The sequence below is a fragment of the Neopelma chrysocephalum genome, unplaced genomic scaffold, assembly GCF_003984885.1.
Source record: "Neopelma chrysocephalum unplaced genomic scaffold, ASM398488v2 Primary Assembly neopelma1_42, whole genome shotgun sequence".
Taxonomy (NCBI): domain Eukaryota; kingdom Metazoa; phylum Chordata; class Aves; order Passeriformes; family Pipridae; genus Neopelma; species Neopelma chrysocephalum.
The window spans coordinates 5,844,577-5,870,180 of NW_020897700.1; the positions used below are offsets into that span (position 1 = coordinate 5,844,577).

The 25,604-nt window shown below is 40.3% G+C and overlaps 2 protein-coding genes across 9 annotated transcripts in view; one reads left to right on the plus strand and one right to left on the minus strand.

The window, feature by feature from the left end:
* The window catches only part of MTUS1 (microtubule associated scaffold protein 1), a 131,925-nt gene that overhangs the window by 72,177 nt on the left and 34,144 nt on the right, over nt 1–25,604 (minus strand). For 3 of the 6 annotated variants that reach the window (XM_027676513.1, XM_027676510.1, XM_027676511.1), the window contains 4 exons: nt 22,879–25,040; nt 20,455–20,650; nt 5,378–5,554; nt 1,227–1,358 (listed from right to left, as the gene is read on the minus strand). In XM_027676513.1, the coding sequence (XP_027532314.1) occupies nt 1,227–1,358; nt 5,378–5,554; nt 20,455–20,650; nt 22,879–24,852 (2,479 nt within the window). In that variant the 5' untranslated portion in view covers nt 24,853–25,040. Of the gene's footprint in view, nt 1–1,226; nt 1,359–3,862; nt 4,068–5,377; nt 5,555–20,454; nt 20,651–22,878; nt 25,041–25,195; nt 25,290–25,604 lie in introns of those variants that run through there. The other 3 variants (XM_027676512.1, XM_027676514.1, XM_027676517.1) reach the window with 3 other exon arrangements.
* Nucleotides 16,352–20,204, plus strand: LOC113964371 (zinc finger protein 239-like). Of its 3 annotated transcripts, XM_027676532.1 has the most exons (4): nt 16,352–16,470; nt 17,367–17,441; nt 17,684–17,734; nt 17,768–20,204. In XM_027676532.1, the coding sequence occupies exons 3-4, from the start codon at nt 17,707–17,709 to the stop codon at nt 18,613–18,615; spliced, it is 876 nt and encodes a 291-aa protein (XP_027532333.1). In that variant the 5' UTR covers nt 16,352–16,470; nt 17,367–17,441; nt 17,684–17,706; the 3' UTR covers nt 18,616–20,204. The 3 variants fall into 3 exon arrangements, with proteins under 3 accessions (XP_027532333.1, XP_027532334.1, XP_027532332.1); XM_027676533.1 differs by having other exon boundaries at nt 17,367–17,445; nt 17,684–20,204; XM_027676531.1 differs by having other exon boundaries at nt 17,684–20,204.

The window sequence follows — 25,604 nt, forward strand, 5'->3', positions numbered from 1 at the left end:
TAGGTTTCCAGCACCCAGGTTGCTGAGGATGTTAAGTTATGCATAGCTGTGCTGCATGTGTTGTACTCCCACAGAAAGCATCAGCTTGTCAGAGAGACATATGATTTGTGTTCGTTTCAAAGTGATTTATGATTTGTGGCAAATTCTGTTTTTTCTCACTGTTTACTATTTTAAAGCATGTCATTACAGTATGACATTTGGCAGGCATCTCTTACTTATTCTCAATTATGTCAGATACCAGCTTAAGTCTAAAGCAGGAGTACAGTATTTAATTAGGTTTATCCAATTACAATAACCAGTTCATCACAAAGATGGTCAGAAGCAAGCTGATTATAGCTAGGATTTAGGAAAGAGACACAGCAAGCTTGTTTATCTGCTCCCATTATGTCTTTAATTTTGGCTGGAGGATGAGTTGTCAACTGGTGTTTGTGGCTTGAGTGGAAGAAGCACTGTTGGCCGATCAAGAGGTCCTGGCTTGAACAGGAACTGGAACCAGAACAATGTTTAATACAAAGCCAAGGAGTATATTTAATGTTTTCTTTAGCACAAGATGATAAAGCACAGTCTCCATCAAAAATTAAAGCTTCCAATTCAGCCAATAAGAGGAATATTAAGAAAAAGTAGCATGAAAAGCTGAGCTGTTTCTGAGACTCTTCCCCTGGAAAGATGGGATAATGCCACTGATCTACGAAAGAAGATACTTCATGTAATAATACCTTATTCAAAAAAATATCCCCGTCCCCCAAGGCCCTTTCTATGCTGAAAGGGGTGAAGATAATGCAAAGTCTGCATGAGGACAAGAACAATTTCAGGACAAATTCAGGGCAGGTCTACCCTGCAGATTACCAGCAGCCACAGAATCTGAGCCTGAACTTTTTGAAAGAAAAGAACTCTTATTAAAATAATGTAAACCCCATGTGATGACACCTGCCATATAGCAAGGTGCATCTAGTCCCTGTACCATGCAAACCTCTGCTGTACCACAGTGCAGACCTCCTCTTCATTTCCCTGAAATACCTCCATCAATTATGACAATTCAAAGAACATTTTAACCTTCCCATGAAGTCTTACAACATTTGAAGCACCACTAATGTGATTTTGCTTCCTCGCACTGTTTTCCCAGACCACTGTTACTAAACATTGCTTCAGGAGGCAGACACCTGCAAGTAACGTACTGTAACGGCAGGAACTGTGCTTTCACTCTGTCTACGAACAGACCCATGTACCTTTCGGAGTTGACTTCAACAAGTGCAATCTAGGTCTTGACAGTGCTTTCAAAGCAACAGGTCCTGAAGTGCCATTCTGGCAGGCTGGTTTTGAAGGCCATTCTCCATTCTTGATGACTGTGGCACTTGCAGCTGCAATACAGAATGACAAAGAATTTGCTCTAAGCATAAACAGTTTGATGAAGCCAAGCCTGTCTTACCAGAGGCTGAAGGACCTTGAAGAAAGTTTGGGTTTGTTGCCACAATGGAAATTTTTCCTTGAAAAACAAAAACCTGAAATTTCGGGAAAGCATTGTTTCACTTTTCTAGAAAAAAACTGAAAGTACTTCTAAAGTAAGTACATATTGTTTTGGGTACTAAAAAAATTATGTATACTGACACAAAGAATAAGAAGCTGACATGGCATTTACCAGAGACAAGCAAAAACTAAGTCATTCTGGAACAGTTGGTCATATTGTTGCTCTTTTCTCTAGTCATTAAAAAAAAAAATAAAGAAAAGAGGGGGAAAGCTTCTGGCATGTATTATCAGGTTTGCATCAGATTAGTATTTTAATGAGGGGCTGGCTATTTTTAAAGGCTTGTCTAATATTGTTCATCAAAAGATGGAACATATAATGGCCAGTCTTCGCGAACGAAGATTTTGGGAAAGGTCTTTTACCTTTCCAGCCTGCGCAATGGATTTTTTAGGTGAGACACAGCCTGCGCTGAACTGAGCCCACCCTTTAATCCTAAGGTTCATCTGCCGGGGCCAAGCAAGCTTGGACAATGGCAGTGAGGTCCTCAGGACGTAGGTTTGTTTAGAGTGTCCTTCTCATAGATGGATGGCCTCACAGGGCTAACGGGCTCCATCTGCCCGGGGGACCGAGGAATCGAACCTGGGTCGCAGCAGTGAGAGTCCTGCATGCTAACCACTAGGCCACCAGGGGTCCCCTAGATGGAACATATAGTCTTGAGATTATTTCAGTGTCTTTAAATGCACTAGCATAAAGCATATAAGTTAACCACTTCAAAAAGATGGTTTTTGGCCACTAAATACATTTTCAACCACAGAAAGAGGGGCAGAACTTCTTTCCCCTGTAGAAACACATGCAAATGAAGCCATCTTCTTTTTTTAAGACAAAGAAAGTTGGAGCTCCTCGAAAGGCACAAAAGCTAAATATTGCAAAAGGATCTATACATGAACAATTTGCATAACACATCAGTAACACAGTTATTCTGTGGGAATCTGATCCTGATCGACATCAGATTAAAACCAACTTGTTTTGGTAAAACATAAGGCCTGACAGTCCTTAACTTTTTCTGTAAATCTCTAAATTAAGGATTTTTGCTCAGAGTTCACTGCAAGAAGGTAAAAACTGCCTACAAACTGGTGTGCTACTTGTAAATCAGAAGCACACCATGGAAGTAACACTTTGGGTAAGCAAGCAGCCTTCTGGAGCAGGACTAGTTAAGGCACTGTTTTGCCCTATTAAAAATTCCGGAGTCAGCTAACCAGGTTGCATGTAGGTAGGAAAACAAAAGGCAGAGTTGCAAAGTTTGATCACTATATGATTCAAAGCTGTTTATTCACAGAATTAGGAGCAGCTACTGCAATCCTGATTAAAGATAGACATGTATGAAATGGTCTCACCCCAGTTAAGATATAAAGAGTTTAAAAACTCAACTCATTAAAAGAATTTTAGTGAAGTATTGACTGTCAGAAATCCAAGTTCAACTGCTAGGATCAGCTTTTTAACTTCTGAAACACTATTTCCTTTATTTGTAATTATTCTAATGCAATTAAAATTTGGATTCTTGTTCTTAACCTCAGAGTTTAAACATTTCAGTACATTCAAATTATAGTATTTTCAGCTCACCACTAAAACTGAGATTTCTCTACTGTTAAAAAAAATTCTATTTTTCAATGCTCAAACCGACAGCCTGCATAAAAAATATGCTTTTATTAACAACAGCATTTCACACCTCATGATTTCTAAACTTCTCAAATAGGAAGTCATTTTAGACAAAAAAAATCATAAAGTTCAAGTGCTCATTAGACAAAAAAAACCCTAATGCTGCCACAGGGAATTATCAATCTAAAGACATCCTATAACAAAGGGCTGAGCTGACACAGCAAGAGAAACACTTCTGTCATTTTTTTCTCTGTTAATACAAGGCAAACTCCTTAAGCAAAACAAACCAGGTGACTTGGTTGAATTAATATTGTTGACAGGATCACAAGTTTGTCATAAATTTCATGACATTCACAGCATAAGCCTCCCATTTTGATCTTTGTGTCCCCCACCAAGCTAATAAAAACATTTTAGGTTTACAAATACAATTTTTTTCCTGACATTATTGCATAGTAGATTAAATGAAAGAATAAAAAACAAGAACAGCACTGTACTAAATATTAGAGTACAAAGTAAATTCCTTAATTTTTTCCAATTTGATTTAAGGTCATAAAAATTCACTAACATGAATTCTATGTAATCTAAAGTCCTTATACTCACAAAACCTTACTATCAGACATAAATCCCCACTAAAGAAAAATAATCTCACAGCAAATCAGCAAATCAAAATATTGCATATATTTACCAACCTCCACGAAACAAAAGGCATGCTTTAAAATACAAATAAAAAGGAATACAACCTACTTCTTTTCCCAGTAAACGTAGCTAACAAAGGAACAATACAAATGCTGTAAGACCCCACTACCAGCAGTGTCAGTAAGGTAATATCATAGTGGCTTCCTGAGTCAGTCGGTGGTGTTAGTGTAGAATTGATAAAAATAATAGGAGAAAAATTAGTTTCTGTGCAACTGCGGAGTCCTCCTGGTATAGTCATTTAAAAAGATCAAAGCAAGCTTAAAGTCTAGGAAACTGCAGCCATGTTCAACCTCTCATATTGCTCTTGCTTGGTCTTCGTGAATCGGAGTGGAAAAAATTGTAAGCTTGAAGGCAGAGGACAAAACAGATTACAGCAGCTAGCAAATCAGGCTAAATAAGGAGTCATCTGTTTGGACACTTAATCTGAATACACTCCTTTGTTATAAAGCGATGACCCCATCCTTTGTTACATGAGGGAGCAAAACGAAGAGAGGACAAAGCTGCTTAGCAATTCCAGCTACAGTCCTAAACCTGAACAGCAAAAGTCAACATGGCTGTCACAGTATCAGAACCGATCTGACTACAGAGAGATATATGCACATGCATATTTTATCACACATACTCTTATTCCTTTAAGGAATATGTTTGGTCTCAGTTTTTTAATGAAGGCACTACAGGGGTGGGAAACCAAGGAGAAAATTTATTAAAGTATGTATGCATATGCGCATACATAAACTACAGACGTATGATAAATCACAGTTCTCTTTTTCAGTCCATTGAAGACTGATTTAACTGACATCTGGCACAAAGAAAAGGCCTTTGCCCAGTCTTCAAGATATAACAGATGACATGATAGTAACAGAATATTTGAATGTACTCATTTGAATACATACAGCTGGAAATACTAATACTACTGACATATTTTTGCCACCAATTCCTACAACTGCCGTATAGCTTCAAATCACAGCTAGTTCTATTATTTTTCTCCCTATTTTTAATCAAGATGTATTTGGTTAGGTCATACACCAATGGTTGCAGTTACCTTAGAGATTACAGAAGTCTTACCTATGCAGAGTTTTACCTTCTAAAACGAATTTCACTTACTAGTCTTTGATTTCATCTACATTTTTTGTATTAAAACCCCAAAAGCATATATAATTCAGTTCAAAACAACATTTAGTATGAAAAAACCTGTAATGTGTTTTTCCAAATATTATGACAGGTAAACCATTCTGTTCAGACTTACCTCTTATTACACTACATGTAAACACTAGGAAACTCTTGCTCAAGAAGACACACTGGTTTTGTAATCTTTCAGGACAGAAGAGGAGCTGTACCAAAACCTCTACTCATCAAACCACAACCCAAGGCTCAAAGTTCCTTCAGACAGGATGTCTCAAAAAGGAAAGCTCTCAGTTAATAGGCAAAAAAGTAAGTCCTAGAACTAATTCTAGGAATTAACACAGGCCTTTGTCAGACAGGACTCCCTTCCAAGGGGATTTTTTCCAACAAGCAGTTGATACTGGCTATCAGTTAAAACCCACAACCCTCACAGATACTTACTGCTGAAAAGACTTCGCTCACTCTGAGTGCTGCTGACTGATGAGAGGCTAGGTGTTCTCTCAAGCACTGATCTTTTGACAGGCACTTTGAATTTGGCAAGGGATTTACCAGAGCTAGTCCAGGAGGTTGGGGAATTTTTCACTGAGGCATGCTTCTCTCCTGGCAAAGATCCTATACCTGTCAATTAAGGGGGAAGGAGGACGGAGAAAGAAGAACAAAAGGAGTTGGAAAGAAGCTTAAACAATTGCTTCTTTTACACATATGCCTACAAATGAAAATATTTACACAGTAAATATCCATATAAAAAGGCTTAATCTACCTCATATTGACATGGTAAAAAAATGCTGTAAACGCAGAAAAACAGTTCCAAGGATTTAAAGCATCATATTTTTCCTAGGAACCAAGTCAAGAGCTTTACAGACTGGCCTTCCAGACAGACATCTGCACACAAAATAAAGTCTTTCTTACATTGTCCTACCTCTTGTATTATGTTATGGTTTGCTGTACTGGCGATCCCATAAAAATATAAATAACCTCCACTTCACAAACAATCCAAGAAAGGATTCTTTTGTTTGTTCTCGCCCCCAAAACAAAGATTCCCACCCCCATGCCACTGTAAAAGATCATATCCTTTCAAGAACACAGACAGCATGAGAGTACTCACATAATATACTTAGAACTGAATAGTTCTGCAGAACTAATTAAACAGCACTCCCAGAACCAAGTTCTTAATGGCCAGCTGGTGCAGACACATTCTTATACTAATTCTGGTTTTCACTTGAGCTTGCTGAATACAAACGCCCAACAGCTAAGTTAATCTAACAGAAAAAGTATCTATACAGGAGACAGGTGTGCCATCTTCAGGACAGGAGCTTACTCTTGCACTACTAACAAAGCAAATACACTTTCCACAAGAAAACTTGAGTTTAGTCAAATTAAGCTTTTAGTTTATTTCTGCACTCAGATTAAAACTTCAATGGCCCAAAGGAAGTTACGTACACACAGACTTGTCTTGGCAGCTCTGAGTTGACACTTGTTAGCTCTGACGACACAATCTTTATAGAGGCCTCCGAATATGGAGAAGAGGTTTTCATTTTTGTACAAAAACACAGACATGGAAGATAGGCTTATATATTTTTAAAAATATTCTGTTATCTATTATGACAAAATATATCTAAAATAGCTTAATTTCTGATGTCATCGCCATTTTCAAGTCTGACAGTTTATCTTACTTGAGAAGAGACAATTACAGTGTTTCAGATTTCACTTTGAACAATCAGATTTCTATGCAAAGGGAATACCCTTCCCTTTATTCTTGTCACTATAAACCACATTTCAATTTTGCTTAAGATAAAATACTGCTGAACTATGACAGAATTAGCTAGTAATTCCACTTTATTCAACATCCGTTTTACTACAGGAACTCCACCCTTTAATACTAATGACCAAGAAACCTTCAATTTGCACCAAGACCACGAAAGCATGACACTAAGGGGACTGCCTTACATTTTAGGCAAGAAGAACACACCCAGTGTCTGCCTTTCAACAGTAGGTGGTGTGACAGGACTAGATAACCTGTCTCAAAACATCCTGTATCAAGTATGCAACAACAGGAACAGCACTGGTAAAGAAAGGTATGTCCAAGCTATTTTCTTCAGTTCAGATCAATTCAGTAACAAAAGAGAAACCCCACATACAACATATACTAAACCTTCATTGGTATATTATGTAAATACTGGTCACAGAGTATAACACACAAGCTTCAGCTTTGTGTCAGATCTCTCTTTGAAGGTGCACTTTTACTACTTGTATAACTTTACTATAGAGAACTGTGATTCTGTGTATGGCTTTACTGTAGCCTGCTATTAAACCTCTGAGACAAACTTATCAGCCATATTTCAGAACTTTTTGTAAGTTACTGCAAGGGACACTTGAATATACACAACTCACTAAAGAGCATACAAGCTTTGCTGTGCTACGAGAACACCACAAACCACAAGCTCACACTTACTGAAAACACCTTTAAAACACAGTACTCCAGAAAACATATCTGAAATAATTTGTGCTTGACAAAAAAAATATAAAATTTTTGTGACATCTGAACTTCATACAACAAATCTGATAGCTTTATAAAACTTTCCACACTGTTTTTTAAAACCTTGTTTCATTATTCTGGTACATTGATCAATTAATAAGTAATTCAGACCAGTCTGAAGTTCCTTTTCTAAATAGTTTCTCAGCAAAACAAGGTGCAAACCCCAAAAAACCCCAAACCAAACCAAAAAAACAATCCCCCCCAAACCAAACAAACAAAAACCACAAAACCCCTCAAACAAACCAAAACCAAAAAGCAAACAGGAAAAGAAAGGCCACTGTACAAACACTACCTGTTAAGGTTGTATGACTCAGTGAGTTAAAGTTCTACATTTCAAAAGGTAGCTAGAGGAACAAATGTAGTTTATCAGGTGCATTTGATTAAAGATGAAGGCAGCATGTTTGATTGCTATTGTGTTGGACTTGTTCATCCAGTTCTAAACACACAGGAACAAAATTCCGTTTCCTTCACACTGATTTTCACTCAAGAAGGGTCAAAGCACATACGTAAAAACGCTGAGTCTCATTTCGTACTGCACGTTCCCTACACATGATTTGCAGCCAGTCAAACTTCTCTGCAGAAGCTGGAGTATGACAGTGCTCTGAACCAGCTGTGAACCCAAACCCATTCAGTGAGCACAGCAAGCTCTGGGACGTTGTTTCAGAAGCAGGTCAAACAGATGACATTTGCTCTTTTCTTAGTTCTTCTGCTGCTTGGTACTTTCCTGTAAGGCTTCTATTAAAGTAATTACTCAAACACTCAAATACATTTTTCAAAAGCCCTGCTCAAGGGACAATTTCTTTCAGGTCATGACACAAGATCATTAAGCAACTACTCTAGGTGTTACTTCAACTAATAGTTTTACAAAGTACTTTTATAAAATAAATACTTTCCTTCCCTAAGAAAGGAGTTACAGAGAACTAAATGCAAAGGTTTTGAAGACAGAAGCAGGAAGATATGGCATATAAACAAAAGTGCTGGAAACAAGCATAAAAGCAGGATATTTAGTGAACCATTATTACAAAGACAACAAGTAATAGCAAAGTAACAGGCTTTCATCAGTTATTTAATCTAGTCGCTGAAGCGGGATACTAGAAATACCACATTCCTCTACAATGAACTAATGAGTTGGCAATTCTTCAGAAAAAAGTCTCCATGCAACAACCATGTTACTTGAAGTGTGTTAAAGTATCTTCTGTATTGGAATGGAAATAAGCAAAGAACAAAGCTCATTCTTCAAGAAGCTCTGAAGACAGCTTTCATATCCTTACTAAAATAATAATCCTCTCATATGAATCCCTCATAGGTGGTTATTGTCAAGAAAAAGTTAAAGCTAAGGCTTCCTTTAAATAGCACTGGAGTCTAAAATACTCAAATTGAGAGAATGTTGACACCAGGTAGATTGTAAAGTCAAAAACACATGCACAAATTCTGAAATTTCATGCCCACCATTTCAAACCACATCAACACATTTCATATCTAGAGCTGGCATTCACAGAGCCACATGACACCTAGAAATTAATGGTTGGAAGCCTTTCCCAAACATAAACTTTGGGCAGACGAAGTGCAAAAGGAGTTTTTTGAAGGATGCTTTTTGTTGTTGCTGCTTTTGTTTAACCCTAAAGCTAACACTAACAGTTGGTTTGGCCTTATATTGCCTTATGTCTTGAAAATGTTAAATTTTGGATTTTTGCCTTATGCTTTTCAGATTTTTTCTGAGAATGTAAAATACAAAGGGCTCTGTCTTAGAAGTGCTAAACTTCTTAGCTTACAAAAAATAATTTTAAGCATGATGAAAAAGCCCAGTTTAAGCCTATGGTAAAGTCTTTAAAAACCATGGGGAGTAAACCTTCAAGAAAACATGCTGGTTTTTGGCATTTATTGAAAAGAGCAAGTAAATAATGGAAAGACAAACTGGACTTTGATATTGTTTCCAGCAGACTGATTCTAACATAGTTGTAAGAGTGCTTATGGTTGCCATTTTAAACACCGTAAAGGAGGAGCAATACTAACAAACAGTTTTCTGATTGCTGCAAGCTTCCCATTTTGCCTCATTAGCCATCCAGCAATATCAACTATAGTATATATTAAGCTATACACATATCGGTGTTCCTTCAAGGAACAAAGAGTGGTTACAGCATATTTCATAATTCTAAAGGTAATGTCTTTCTAATTATCTCTCCCTTTTAAAGTCTCAAATTATTACCAAAATGGCAGGACACAGTTATGTTATGTTGCCAGTAATGGTCAACTGTTCAACCTAAACATGGAATACAACAGGGAATGTCAAGTTACTGTTGGGTCTTCAAATATTTACAAGAGAGATTTACTTGTTTAGAGGATAACAGCTGGTCAGAGAACAGGCAAGACTCCATTCTCCATCTGATGGAGACTTCCACAAAATTCTCTCCGTTCCTCTACAATTCTTAGACAGGTATCAAGAACCAGCAGCAGGCTAGTGCCAAAACCTTAACTGAGGTGCCAGCAGCCATGCAGGTAGGTATTCATGTGTTCTTTCTCTTGCAGCTCAATATTCTTGGACTAAAACTGGAAAACTGATCATCAGTACTACAGAGCATTATATTAGCAGTTACCAACAACCAAAACAATCCTTTTTGTTCCCTAAAATGCTCCTATCATCAGAAGAGTGATTGGGTCGTTTTCAGTTAAGGGAAGAGAGAGATTAGTCTCTCATGTATGCCTACCATTCAACTTCACTTTTCCCCCTTCCTATCTGGTCCAGTTTTGAAATGGGGCAGACTTCCTCACAGTTAAAACCTTCCACAATCAGAGAGACTCCTCCCTTCCCCATCTTCCCGCAGGCTCAATCCCTTGCATATGACCTCTCCAGCACCTAGAAACATCACTTCTCTTCCCTGGCCTCAAGCATGAGCTCACACCTGATCTCTCATCTCCAGGGCCATCTGCCCATAATGCTGCCTGCTGGATTTAGCCAGGTTTAGGTTTTTCCTTTTGTAGACTGAACTAGAGCAAGCCCCATGAGAGACCATGCCTGCACAGTCATACTGCCACCTCCTACGACCCCAGGCAGAGGCAGTCTCTGGACAGCAGGTAGCTTTACACCAGCTTCTCAGGCCAGCTGCACAATGGTGGCAAAGCTTGCTCGCTCTAGCTTTGCCAGGAGACTGTCGTAAGCTGTTTGCATCCTGACTTAAACAAACCAACCCCAACCACTACCTTTAACACAGCTATTGGAAAGTTCTGTCTGTTTAGGAATACTGGGCACAAGAAGTTGAATCAACATACTACAAGGGAAGCTGAGGCAAAAGAAGACTACCAACCCCATCCAATTATGCTTTTCATTGTTGTCCAGCTCTTCAAGCCACAAACCCCTCCATGTGAGGCTCTGAAATTTGTTTGATAAATTGCAGCTTTTATACTCATGTATGTTATCTACAAATCTTTTAATTTTGCTGTCACAGGAGTTCCTTGGATGAAAGAGGAACCTCACTGTACCAAAACAAATACAAGTTTCTTCTGGAAGATAATTATTCTTATTTCTCTCCTCCTTTACCTCTACCCTGAGAGAATTCAGAACTAAACAGTACAGGTGAAGAGCTACTTAAGACACATCAGCATGTCCTTGCAAGCAAATGACTAGGTACCAAGAAATTCCCCTGCAGGGAAGTTACTGCACACCTCCCTCCTAAAGGAGACTATTCTTATGGATACATCCACATTTCTGATAGCGTCGATATGTTGACTGTTAGTCTCTGCAAGTACAATCATGCTTCTTGCTACAGGTACAACACATTAAAACTTCAATGGGGCTAGTCACAGAATTGCCTGTAAAAAGTCTGGGAACATGGGTGAAAACTTTAATTCCCTAAGTATGATCAGTGATGGCACCATAAACAAAGCTGACAGGATGAAATGCTACCTTCTGGAAGCTGGAAGCCAATAGAATATCTGAAATACCATGAACTCTGGAATATAAATAGTTTAAGTTAATCCTCAAATGTTTCCAACTGCCCCTCTTCTTTTCCACCCCACTAAAACTCAGAGAACCACATCCAAATTATCCAGAGGTAAATCAACCAATTTGCTTTGAAATCATTCATTGCAACAGATCCCATATTGTCAGATACATTATTTCACTTTTACTCATTTCTCATAGTCAATTTGACTTACAAAGCTAAACAGGAAGTATTTTATTTCAAAGGGGCATTTTTATGATGAACCCTATGTATGGCTTACAGAAACACAAGCAGCATCTATCTCATGGTAAGAGCTCCTTGTTAATGAAAAGTAATAAAAGAAACCAGGTGTCAAAGTTATATTGAGTTTTTCTGCTAGTGCATGTAGTCAAATTGACAAAGCTGAATTCAGATGACATCATTTTATGTTTTCTTTCAGGCTTCAAATTATGAATTGACCATTCTGTAGCTGAATGACCAACATCTGGGGCAGGGGCTTAGAGGTCAGTATTTGGCACAAGGATATATATTGCTCCAGGCAGCTTCCAGGAAACCATTCCTGTTGAGGACAGCCAGGACGTGAAGGCAAAATGGACTGGAAACGTTACCAGCAACTCTGACTCAAGCAACCAGAAAAATGCTTCTAGGCCCTCACAACTAATGCCATTTTCTGAATTCTCACAAACTCATCAACTGGACAAAAGTCCTTTTGGATACACTGTGTAAGTTTTCCCCCAGTTCATACTACAAATTAAAAGAGAACTGGTTATGAGATACAGCTATACAGTGGAGCCGCTTGGGTGAACACAATGGAAGAGGGATGTTGTGTCATACTATTAACTATAGACCTTATGCTCCATGGAAACCTATGTATCAGTTTTCTCCTTCCCACACCTCTAAATGGGAATATGTGAGTTTTAAGTTCACTTTTAACACAGGCTTTAATTAGTGTAATGAATTAAAGAAAGACGCATTAAAGAAAGGGAAACAGGGATGAAGTAATTTGGACTAAGAAGGACAAATAATGATCTTGGATAAGTTAGTGTATGAGGAACCTGCTTTTAGGATCCATAAAAGAAGCTGGCTGCTCTGCAAAAGAAAAGCATAAAAAGACTAGCTGAAACTAAATTTTACACCTTATTTGCAGACCCTGGTGCATTCCAGATTTCTTTATGAGAAAGTATATGGAGACCCTTACTGTCTGCTCCAGGATTTTGAGGTAAGTCCTGACTGTTTCAGTCCAGCAAACCTGGAAGTTATGTTTGCCTTTTAAAATATTTTGTTTCCTCTTGGCAGCATGTCAATCCAACTTTAAAGAGTCACATGGTAGATAGCAGGAATGATACAAGTTGAAAAATTATTTGCAGTAACTATATTTGGGTTAGCTCCTTGTTCAATATCAGAACAAAGACTCAAGGATTGTGGGAACGCTTACTGGAACTACATTGTTATGGTTCTGCTTCACAAGTGTTGTGAAAGACTATACCAGAAAGTCCTGAATTACCAAGTTTATACATGTTTGCAGCTGTATGAAAACTGATTGAAACCATTTGGTTTCAATTTTCCATGTGAAAAGCTTTTCTTTGTGCAATAAACAGCAATAACAGTCATTAACAACCGAGTCTTAATCTGTCACTGCTTGTTTCGGTTTTAACTTTGGAAGCTTCTCTCAATTACACATTTAAGTGTAAAATCAAGCCAAAATTCAACTGCAAGAATTTAGCAATTATGAACAAGAAAATCATTTCAGAGTATCACTAAACTTACTGTGGTCTAATGCGACGTAAAAAATGCGTTCTATAGCATAGGAGAAATTATTTTTCCCACACTTCAAACAGTTGCGGAACACAGGAAAAGTCCTTCAGTATGATCAGCTTCTTATATGGAGAATGTCTCACTTGTCCAAAATCTTCTTTAAGGAAGCACAGAATTCATACTCTCAAGTTTCTCTCTACCCAAGCTTTCATTACTCTGGTTAAAGGCTATGAAAATACTAGCAAGAGAAAGAGGTAGTACCACTGGATTAAATTAATGAAAATGATAAGTAAAGCACAGGGCCATAACTCTGCTAAAGGGATATCAGTGACAAAAATCAGAGACAAAAGGGTATCCAAAATGCAAAAAACTCTGCCAGATGGCAAAAGACATTTTTGTTACAAAGATGATTTACATGGTTTCCATTGATTTCTGGAAGTCTTTAACATCGAGTAAGGACTATTATTGATGCTTTCACATTCCCAAAGAGTTTAAATTACAAATAAGGCTTGACAGAGCTGTCGTAGCTAAGACATCAAAAATAACGTGAAATTTCTTGGAGTGAAAAAAAATTTAAAATAATGGTATCATTTTAAGGCAGAAGTTTTTAAGGATGGACTTACAGCATATCAAAAATCTTACTTGCAGGTAAAACTCCTTTCCTTTACATACATATAGGTAGGTGTTGTGAGCAATAGGAGGAAAAAAGGCAGTGGTGAGCATATACACTTTTAGATGTACAAAAAGTAATTTATATTTCTATTTTATGCTGTTCTAACACAAATCAAACAATTTGCTGTGGCTCAAACAGTCACAGTGCTTCTGTTCAACTGCATGGATGGTAACATACATTTGCTGGGGCAGGCTGACAGTAGATGATCTTGGAGTGATGTTCCGTGGGATCACCAAAGCTCCTTGGCTTCTCCAGTCCCCTTCCACTCCTCCCTTCAAGTGAGGCAAAGACATGACTTCCCAAATGATAATACCTCAACTATTATCAGGCTACTACTCCTCCACAGTGGTTATGGTTACATGCAACTAGGTGGCCTTCTCGGAACAAAAACAATAGGTGCTTTCATTTCAAGACGGGTTCAAAGTCCTCAATCAGAGCTCCAGAATTACACACACAATCCAGTAAAAAACAGGTAACTCAAATGTCTTACTCTGCATCTTGAAATCTAATGAGCATTTTCACTGACAGAAAACAAACATAAACAAAAGACATACTGCCTGCCATCCAGTACTACAAAAATCCACTTTTTAATAGCTTGCAACTATGACCTGATTACCAGATTTGCTACAGAAATGAGGCTTTGCCATTTCACAAATCACTTTGGTACATCAAATCAAGATGGGTTTGCCTTTTAGACAACCAATTTCTAATTCATAAAAAACTCCAAGTCCTGGGTAAGATACACCAGTATTGGTGAACAGTCCTCAGCAGCCATTTTGAAATAAACTGGTTATTTCTAGCTTAACGTGTTCTGCAAATAACCACACAAAAATAAAATGTTTGAGTTATGAGTTCTGCTCTCCTTCTACTGTCTCCTGTTCAAGAGAAAAATCGGGAAATTTCCTTAGAATTCATGCTTCTTATTGGCTAGTTACCACTCAAAACTTAAGTTTTACAAGTGGGGAAAAAAAAAATTACCAAAATTTCAATTCCTGACAAGTTTCAAGGATCTTATAACTGGTGTTTTATACACGGCACTTTTTCTTTTCTTTCTTGGTTGTAGGGGAGTTCTCTGCTTCCCACTCAAAACAGCCATGTGTGACACAATCCACTGCTCAAAAGCTCTAGATTACTCTGAGAATAATACGTACACTAGTACATTTTGGACAGATGCACTGCTTCTCTCCCTCTGTCACTCTGTACATATATGATGACAGAGCTATACTATCATTTCTCTTGTTCAGAGTATTTAATAGACTCACTACATCAACTTCTGCTGCTGCCCAACGATCTAAATACAGATAGTAACTGGTAAAGAATCAGCTCCATCTATGTTAGTATCTCAGGAAGAAACAAATCTGTTAAGATTTGTACGTTTTTAAGACTCAACGTGACAAATGCCTGAACAACCTAGTCTGAATTCAGTGCTGACCCAGTTACAGGCAGGGGGGCTGGACTAGATGACCTTCATAAATCCTTTCCATTTAGATTTAGCTAGTCTGTCTGTAGCCTGACGAAATCCCAATAGCAAACAACTGTGCAGTTACTGAATGATTTATCTGGATGGGCTAAAGTTTAATACCAGAATGTTCAAATTACTCAGCTGGAAACAAAATAGTTATTCCTGCCAGGAATGCTTTAGCTTAAACAGATAACTGGGTTTGGTTTACAAACTGCCACTTGGTCACAGTAAGTGTATGTACAGTTTTACTTCAAAACCATTATAAACAGACAGGGTAAGCAGCAGTAGATGTGGTTTTACCTGAAAGGTGTGGTCATATAATACTGCAGGGCTTTTGTAGCAGGACACTCCCAGAATCCCACCATGTGCCCGAGAACATTGTCCAAACACTTCTTGAACTCAGACAGGCTTGGTGTTGTGACCACTTCCCTGGGGAGTATGTTCCAGTGCTCAACCACCCTCTGGAGGAAGAAACTTTTCCCGATATCCAACCTAAACCTCCCCGAGTCAGCTCCAGCTATTTCCTCAAATCCTATGACTGGTTATGAGAGCGAAGAGATCAGTACCTGCCCCTCTGCTGCCCCTTCAGAAGATGTTGAAGACCTCAAGGAGGCCTTCCCTCAGTCTTCTCCAGGCTGAACAAACCTAATGCCCTCAGGCCCTTCTCATAAGGCTTTCCCTCCAGACCCTTCCTCATCCTCGTGGTCTTCTCTGAACGCCGTCTAATGGCTTAATGCCTATTTTATACTGTGGTGCCCAGGACTCGAGGTGAGGTCACCCCAGTGCAGAGAAAAGCGGGACAATCCCCTCCCTCGACCGGCTGGTGATGCTTTGCCTGATGCTCCCCCCGGGACACGGTTGGCCCTCCTGGCTGCCAGGGCAGTGCTGACGCATATTCAACTTGCCATTGACCAGGACCCCCAGGTCACTTCCCGCAGCTGCTCTCCAGCCTCTCGTACCCCAGTCTATACACACGAGAAGGGTTGCCTGGAAGAGGAGGAGGAGGAGGGATGAAGGAGGAGCGGTGCATCAGGAGGAGGAGCAGCGGGAGGAAGAGGGGTAGAGGAGGAGGACCAGGAAGAGGAGGAGAAGGAAAAAGAGGAAGTTCGCTAGTCCACCGCTCGCTCTATGCGCGAGCCCCCGCGAGCATCGCCCCCCAGCATCCCACAGGTGACCGGGGAGGGCGAGCTTGCCACAAATATCTTGGGGGAGAGGTCCCAGGATTTTTCTAGGGGTAGGGTATCTTTAGATCTTGCAGTACTCCAAAGCTGAGGCTCGAATGCCCCTTTGGAAGATAGTGGAGGGTCCCCTGGAGGTGGTTTTTTTCGGAGGGGCTGCCGGCGACGGCTGCCGGCATAGCCCCGGCGGCGGGCGGAGGGATGCAGGTTCCGTCACCGCGGGGAGGGTTGGTCTTCCTGGGTCAGGCACCGCCGCCTCCATTGTCAGCCCACTACCGGCGGCGGGGGGGGGGACACAGACATTGGGTTTTGGGACCCACAAGGAGAGCCGGGTTGGGCAGGAACCGCGGGACTCCCAGAGTGGGGAGAGCGGAGAAGGGCGCTACGGGAGCTGGGAGACCCCCGACAGCGTGGAGATGGGGAGAGCACGGAGAATGGGGAGCCTGGAGAGAGGTGATTTCCCGGGATTTCTGGGACTCCCAGCAGCCTGCAGGGGGAAGGGACTCCAGCGACGCGGCCCCCCAGGGAGCCCAGCATACCGAAGCAGAGAGGCAAGGGAGAAGGGAGCCCTGAAGCCCCCGGAATCCCATAGAGGAGAGGCCCCAGATATCCAAGAGACCACCAGCAGCCTAGACAGGGCAGGGACCCCGGAGAGCCGGCACCCCCAATACACACGGAACCCCCAGCAGCCCAGACAAAGGGAACCCCCAGAACTCCAAAGTTGGGAGACCAGAGAGGGGGAACTTCTAGGAGTGTTTTTCAGGGCTGAATCTTGGCATTTTGGAGGCCTTTAGGGACACAAGATAGCTATTGACTTCTAGATATGAACTTGGGCAAGAGGACCCCCCAACTCAACGCACTCACACATTGTTTTCTCCCCCAAAACAGGATTTCTCATTCCCAAACTTTGACCAGATGGAGGAAGAAGCTGGGAGGAAAAGGAAGATGCTACAGGACACCCAGGTAGGTGAGGAGGAAGTCATTTCACCTTTCCCCCTCTCTTCTCCTTCATCTTCCAGCCAAGCATCACCCCCAGCTGCAGGACAACCCTGCTGCTGATGCCATCCTGCTGGGGATGGATTTGGGGGGTGATCTCCTTCCCCTTCCCTCTGGCACCAAGGGAAATCTCCTTCCTCTTCTTTCTTCCTTCCTCTCCTTGTTCCATTTCTTTCCTTCTTCCTCTTTCTTGTTTCCTTCCTCCCCAGGTAATGAACTGAGGGCAGAGACCATGGAGGACAAATCTGCCTGGCAGAACCTCGTGGAAGAGGCTGTTTTGAATGGCTCCACTGTGCAGGAAGCCACTGGGGAGGAAAAGCCACAAACATTCCCCACAGGAAGCAGCTCCAAACCTAGCACACAGTGCTCTGAGGAGGAAAGACCCACCCTTTGCCAGGAAGGCGGCCAGAGCTTCAGCCAGAGCTCTGACCTGGCGGTTCACCAGCGGCTTCGTGCAGCGGAGAAACCCTACAAGTGCTTGGAATGCGGGAAGAGCTTCAGCCAGAGCTTCCACCTGATTCGCCACCAGAGCATCCACACCGGGGAAGGGCCCTATAAGTGTCGTGAATGTGGGAAGAGCTTCAGTGATGGCTTCACCTTTGCCGCCCACCACCGGGTGCACACAGGGGAACGGCCTTACAAGTGCTTTGAATGTGCGAAGAGCTTCAGCCAGAGCTCCAACCTCATCACCCACCAGCGCCTGCACACCGGGGAACGACCCTACAGGTGTCCTGACTGTGGGAAGAGCTTCGTCCGCAGCGCTGACCTTGTAATCCATCATCGTATCCACACTGGGGAGAAGCCCTACGAGTGTCCCGAGTGTGGGAAGAGGTTTCGGAGCAGCTCAATTGCCAACAGGCATCAGAGGACGCACACAGAGGAAAGGCCCTATGAGTGTCCTGAGTGTGGGAAGAGGTTTCAGAACAGTTCTCATCTCATCAGGCATCAATGGACACACACAGGGGAGAGGCCCTACAAGTGTCCCCAGTGTGGGAAGAGCTTCAACCAGAGCTTTACCTTGATCAGACACCAACAGACTCATCGGGAAGGGAAGCCCTATAAATGCCGCAACTTCAGGACTTTGTCCACTGCTCCAACTTCATCACCCATCAGAGAACCGACCTTGGATTATCCACAGTAACCCATGTTGGGTAGAGACCTGGTGATCGCCAATCCAGGTTATCCATGTTGGGCAGTGTATTGGGTTTGTGTGGACAGGTCTTGGGCTCAGGGGGCTACAAGGGTGACTTCTGTGAGAAGCTGCCAGAAGCTTCCCCCATGTCTGTCTGATTTGCATCTGTACAATGTTTATAAAGAAGCAATGAACCATGTTTAAAAATTCCCTTGGCAAGGGATGGAGAAGTTAACCTGTTATAGTTTAACACATCAAATTCTACTTTGTAGCACAAAAACACTGCATAAGCAAAATAAAGAGCAAGATGTGCTAGGAACAGTGGGCTAGAACAGGGGGCTGTGGAAAGGGCCTGGAGAAAAAAAAAACATTTCTTCTCATGTGCAGCATTAAAGTTCCAGTCTCATCAGATTAGAGCGCAAGTTTGAAATGTTAGGGTGACGCTTTATGCTTGTAATTTAAGTAGCCTTTTTCCAATAGGAAAAGGCTGGAAAATATTCTACGGACTACTGTAATTTCAACATACAATAAATGAGTTATGGAGGGACATATTTAGCTTAGAAAAACCCTGGGGAGTAAAGGTTTTCATTTTCAACAGCAAATGACTTCTGCTTCTTCTGAAAGTGCATCTGATTTTGTTATTTTTTTTTCCATGAAGTGAAGAAGTTAGTCCTGTAACCCAGCTATACTTACATTTATTTCTAGTGACCATGTCATAAATCTAATCTGGATTAATAACCTAAAGGAAAAATATACATCTAGATCTATATCCATCTCAGTTCTTCTAAGGCCATAATTACAGACAGGAAAGCTCTATGTTGGTATTTAGAGAGGTGATGAGTTTTCTAAGAAATGGTAGCTTACAGTTTTGGTACCTAGTTCACTGAGCAAGTGCCTCACATTAGCAAAGCTCAAATCAGAGAATGGACTATATCCACTTCTTTTGAGGGACTCATGCCATAAAGGACTACAAATACAGATTTTATCACACTTCACCACCTGTATATAATTAAGAAGTGTATTTTGGACTGGTTTAAAATCTTAGATTGAGTGGGTTAAAAAAAAAAAAGAACAGGTTTTACTGGGTATAAATGGGTGTATACACTTTCCAAATTACAGTGCGTTGTAGTGTAGCCATTTATAGCCAGGCTACCTTTGCAGCTAGTTACACTGCCACACTTGCTTAAAAAAAAAAACCCCAAACAAGCACATAACCTACAAGAGAACTTCTGAATCTCTACAGTTACAGATCATAGTTTCCAGTCATAAGATTTGAGCAGAAGCCTACAAGACTAGATGTGAGATTCCTCCCCGCCCTTGGTATTAATCAGTTTGAGATTAATTAGCAGCTCAAGCAGTAGTCTCTCCTTCAATTATGCTCTCCCTTTTCCAGAAACTATAGAGTTGTATTAAAATTAGGTTGAACAAAGTATATTATGACCTGAAATAAGGGCTCATTCCCACTGGAACAGAATACAGTTGCTTATTGTACGAGCTTTGTACCCAAGTTCTGTATTTTCTCCTCTTCTCTTTAAAATAATTTTAGTTGTAATTTAGCAAAGTACTATTATATAACCAAACTATAAATATTTAAGTATCGATTCTTCTAGTAGCACCACACCCTCCTAAACACATTCCTTACGAGATGAGATTTTACAGTTATGAGGTGTAACCTGTCTTTTTTTTTGCCCCTGTACCCTGCAATTTGCAATTTAAACAGAACTGTATTTAGCATTAAAAATACAACTCTGTACCATCCTAAAAGTTCTGTCAGAAAGTACATTAAATATGATACCACTTAACCACTTTCTTAAATGAAGGTGATATTCCAGGGAAAAATTCTCTTACCGGAGCTTGCTGACAAAAGAGCTTCTTTGTGAGAAGGTGTTTTAACAGTGCTGGTAGTTTTATTTTTACATCCTCTATTCAAGGTCAACACAGATGGCACCATTTTAGCCTTGGGAGTGGATACACTTTGTAGTGCAATTGGGTCTTTCTTTAGTATGTTTTTCCCTGGAGTTGTCCCATCTTTCACAGAAGGCATCTGTTTCAAGAAAAAAAGAAAAACCAAAAAACCAGTAACAATACATCGCACTCACCACCACTGTGAGAAACTGAAGATCTCCCTTTGCAGCATCTGTAATGAAATACTGACCACCCAGGTATGGGATGTGCTTAGTTAGTCTCCATCACACTGTCCACATCGGCAGTTCAGAACCTCAAGGATCATCTCCTAAATTACCTTCAGCAACACAAACCTATTAGTTTGAAGCTAATCACTAGTAATGACAAACACACTAAAGAGGTTACAGAGGTAATTTTACATCAGAATTTCTTCCTCTTCCTCCCCAAACTCTAATTAAGCAATTCCATTACATGACTACACCTAATCTCAAGATCTTCACCAACAAGCTATACACATTTAACACCCTGAGAAGTTAGTTGTCCTGTACTACCTGAAACGTCACAACCATTACAGCAGCCTCTTGATCTAGGTCTTATGTCACGGCACAGAAACAGGTTAAATTTTTTCAGGTTGAGGTTCCATAAATAAAAAATTCAGGAGTGGACACGGGACAGGTTTAAAATAACTGGTTTATACGTATGAAACATCTACATTTCATACAGAATTCTTGCTACAGTTTATACACTCACTAATTCATGACCACTTGATGTACAGGCAAACCCATAAGACTGTACAGCTCTTTATATGCTTTTCTGTTACTCAAGCCAATATGCAGCAATTTGGTCATCCTGTTGCACTTTCAACTTTTGACTCCAATCCTCATCTTCATTTTCAGATGTTAATCTATAGTTTTCAGAAGACCACTTACTAAGTTTAGTCCAGCTGATTTGTCTACTGTATATCATTTACAGAAATCGCTCTATTGTTTTTCCAGGTACAAGCAGAACAATTAATATCACAAAGGTGATATTAATGGGGTAAATGAAAAGCATTCTCTTCAATCCTCAGCACCAAAAATAAGGACTGAAGCAGAATCCAAGCTCTTAAAGACTTTAGAACTAAAACAGACCATTCTTGCTTATTTAGGTTTTCAAGTTAGATTACTTACTCTAATAAATAGTATTATTTATTAATTTCTGGTGTAATGTTTCAAAAATTGATAGCTGCTTCTATTTTACCTAAGAGCTTCCTCCGTATACTGAGCTTTACTGGAATTTTTCTGGCAATCACTAAAGCCTGTCAAAAATTCAGACTACACCAGTTTTAGCATTAATAGCTCCTGCCTCCATTTCACCGATTTAACAAAAGCTGTTGAACCCACAAATCAGCAACAGGAAAAACTCCATATAGCACCAAGACTCCAACTCTCTGTCCTTACCATACATCCTGAGATCCTGGGCAACCCAACCCCAACGCTCTGCCCTTTCTTTCCCACCACTCCTTTTCTTTTATCCTTCTTTCAAGAGTATTTGATAGCAGCACATTTCTCCTGACAGGCAGCTGACTCATCCAGAAGTATTTCCCAGCCAACCAGCACATGCATACCTCCCGGCCAGGAAGTTTACACCTTCAGCTGGCTGACTGCCCAAAACCAGGTATATGCCCTCTGCATGAGAAATATTTCCTGGCTACTCTTAACTATTCTAATGAGTCCTGGTTCTACTTCAAACAAACAAACTCCCAAATTATTCAAAGGAGACAGTGAAATAAAATGTTTCACCAACTCATTGGTCTTTGGGTTTTGTGTGACTTAATGTTACTGTTAATATATGCACAACAATTACATAAGTAATTTTAAAAAGTGTAATTTAGTTCTAAAGCAGATTTGGAAGGAAAAGAAAATACTGAAAACAGCAATTTATCTCTAATGTCTATTTAAAGTTACAGCACCACTAGAATTATCTTGAAAAATGTGTATATTAAAAGCTATATTTAGAAAACCTCACCAAGTTATGCTATGAAATTTTACAAGTTTGACTAACTTAGGACTTGTTTGCTTTTATTAGGCATTGTGCACCAACTGCATTGTCTGTAAAAGACTACTAAAAAAAATTTTACATCACGGAATAAGATGAAGATGGAAGGACACTAAATCACAATTGAGGCCAAGCGCAACCAGTTGAAAGTAAAACAGTATTTCTTAATTTCCTTTATTAGGGAGAGACTTCACCTGAGAAATCAACATTACAGTTACATTTGTAGATACAAAGCCCATTCCACAGTTTCCATTCAGCACTGTGCAATGCCAAATTTCCTTTTTCCAAATGTACCAAACATACAGTAAAGTATGAAAGATAAAAACTTACCAAAGGAACAGAGTGCACGTCAAACGTTTCATTTGCCACATCTTTTACCAAGGTCGCTTCCAGAAGCATTCCCATATTGCTGCTTTGCTCTTTTTCACCTCCAGCTGGGTCAATATCTTGAGCACAAGGCTGCATTAAGGGGTCTGAACTTTCCATTTTATCATTTAGCATCTCTTCCGAGCTCTCTACACATGTTGGAAACACAGCGGAAACCAAGGAGCACGCCGAATGGGTAGCTCTTGCTTTGTCAGTGTCTTCAGGACTTTGCTTTAATGCAGGTGTCTTTGAAGCCTTGTGGGAAGTGCTTCTGGGAGGTGTTGTGGCATGTACAACTTGGTTAGTGAAGAGGCGTTTGTTAAGATGTAGCTTATTTACAGGCAATTCCACTTTTGAACCTTTAGCTAGATCTACTGTCTTTTTCAACACTTTTATAGAGGACAATTGCCTTGGGGAAGCAACTCGTGAAGGTGAGGAGACAGCTGACAGCTGGGGGGACTGGGGGGACTGTTTTAATGCTGCGCTGTCTCTTGACTGTAGCACAGGTCTAGACACAACCTTTGGCTTCACATTTTTGAAATCAGGTTTGGGAAAACTAACAATCTCTGATTTCTTTGCTTTGGTTATTGTTGACACAATAGGAGACCTGCCCACTGGTTTTCTTACAGTTTGATCTGAACCAGCTCTAAGCACAGACCTTTTATTATGTCCTCCTAGAAATGCCTCATTTGGTCTTAGTTTAGGAGACTTGTCTCCAAGTTCTTCCAAAGCTGAAACAGAAAAAGTTCTATTTTTTGATCGCTCTTTAGGGGTTGAAGTACATAGAGCAGAAGCACTTTCATTAGCCATAGGACTGAAGACCACAAAAGTTTCTTCACATTTCAGGTTAGGTATAGCAGTCCTCTTTAATTTTGGTACACTGCAAGATACAGAAGGGGTGTTGTGCATATCCTGAAGAGCAGCATTTCCAGAGATACTCTGTTCTTTGGTTAAGGGTTCACTGGTTTTCTTTGATACTTGTTCTCCATCCATTTTATCTACTGGGACAAGGTGCACATTATTTACAAGACTATCCATGCACATTTCAACATTGGAATTCTCAGTTTCATCATGGTCAGAGGTATCCCGCAAGGATTTCACTTGGTCATCTTCATTAATATTAATGCATGGTGACAATGCATCTCGCCTATAGGGATCTATACATTCAGCAGCTAGTTCTACAGACTGTGCTTCTGTTTCCTGTGATTCTTTATCAGTCTTGATAGCATTTTTCAGACAGTGTTTGACACCTGCAGAGATGAAATTAGGTGTTCTTTCTGAGCTGGTCCTATCAAATTTCTCTCTTGTACATATTTCAGAAAAGATTAGTGTTTCTCTCAGATGCATATCATCATTTTGATCAGTTCCCAGAGTTTCACCTGTAACATTAGTAACATCCAGTGTGCTCAGGTGGCAGCATGCCCTGTCATTTATCAGGGACTGCATGTTCTGCTCTGAAGCAGGAAGTGCTACTACACACTTAGAGTCTGTCTGACTGTAAGGCACTGTGTGTTTGATACTCTGATTTTGCATTTTTGCCATAACAACGTCACCTTTCAAGAAGTTTGTTGTTGCTTTCAAATCACAGTTCAAAGGACACATGCAAGTCTGTTCAGTGACAGAAGACTTGCAAGCAGCATCTGCATCTCCCAACAGAGCTCCTGTGCAGTTGTATCTGCCAGGTGTCTTCTGCAGATCAAGTACTTCAATACACTGCTGTTTTAAACGAATACTTCTGAAGTCACTTGTATTTTCAAAATCATCTTCATGCTCAGCCACTATATTCTGGTCAGTTGAATTGCTGTGTATCTTGGTGGCACAATTCTTTGAGGAAGGTGTAGCTCTGTCACGTGCGTAGTTATTTCCGTTTTCATCCCTTATAAGTAAGGAAGACTTCAAGCCATTCTTTGCCTTGTCATCTGACTTCCCAACATTCATTTTGAAGGCTAAACTTCAAACCATTTTCATTTTATACTTATTTAAAATCTCAGAGAATGAAGATTCTTCTGAACTTTGCAAAAAAAGCCCCAAACACAACAGCTTTTCCCTGGAATGTGTCAATTGTCCTGAACGATATTTGAAAAGCAGTTCTTTGTTTTCATGTTTCCCAAGAGGATTCAAATGTTCTGGAATTAAAAAGAAATTAAAAACAATTAGCCAATTAGGATGTTAAGACAGTAAACATTTTTAAGCTCCTAGTCATTGAATCAAGTGCAGACATTTTGACCAATTTTCTTAAGCAAATTAGGATTTTACAAAGATGTCATCCATGCACACTTACCTTCCCAAGCCGTTTCCGCTTCTCTGACTGCCAAGCAATTTTGAAGTCTTTGGTCAGTTGCAGTCAAGTGCAACTTTAGGGTTACATTCTCAGATATTTGGCTTGCTTGGCTTTCATACAAGGAAAAAAACAACCCAAAAGATTTGGCTCCTCAACAGGGAAAAGGTATCTGAAGGACTACATGACAGAACGAACCATCATTTTTCCGTCTTTCAATAGCAGATACCCAACAATAGGGCATGGTTCCCCATACAGTGTGTAGTCAAGCTGTGAAGCGTTTTACTGCACACTGCTTGGAAGCCAAGAGCTTACATGGGCTCAAACATAAGCAGTCAAGAGCCATGTTAACCAACCAACCAACCAACCAACCAACCAACCAACAAACCAACCAACCAACCAACAAACCAAC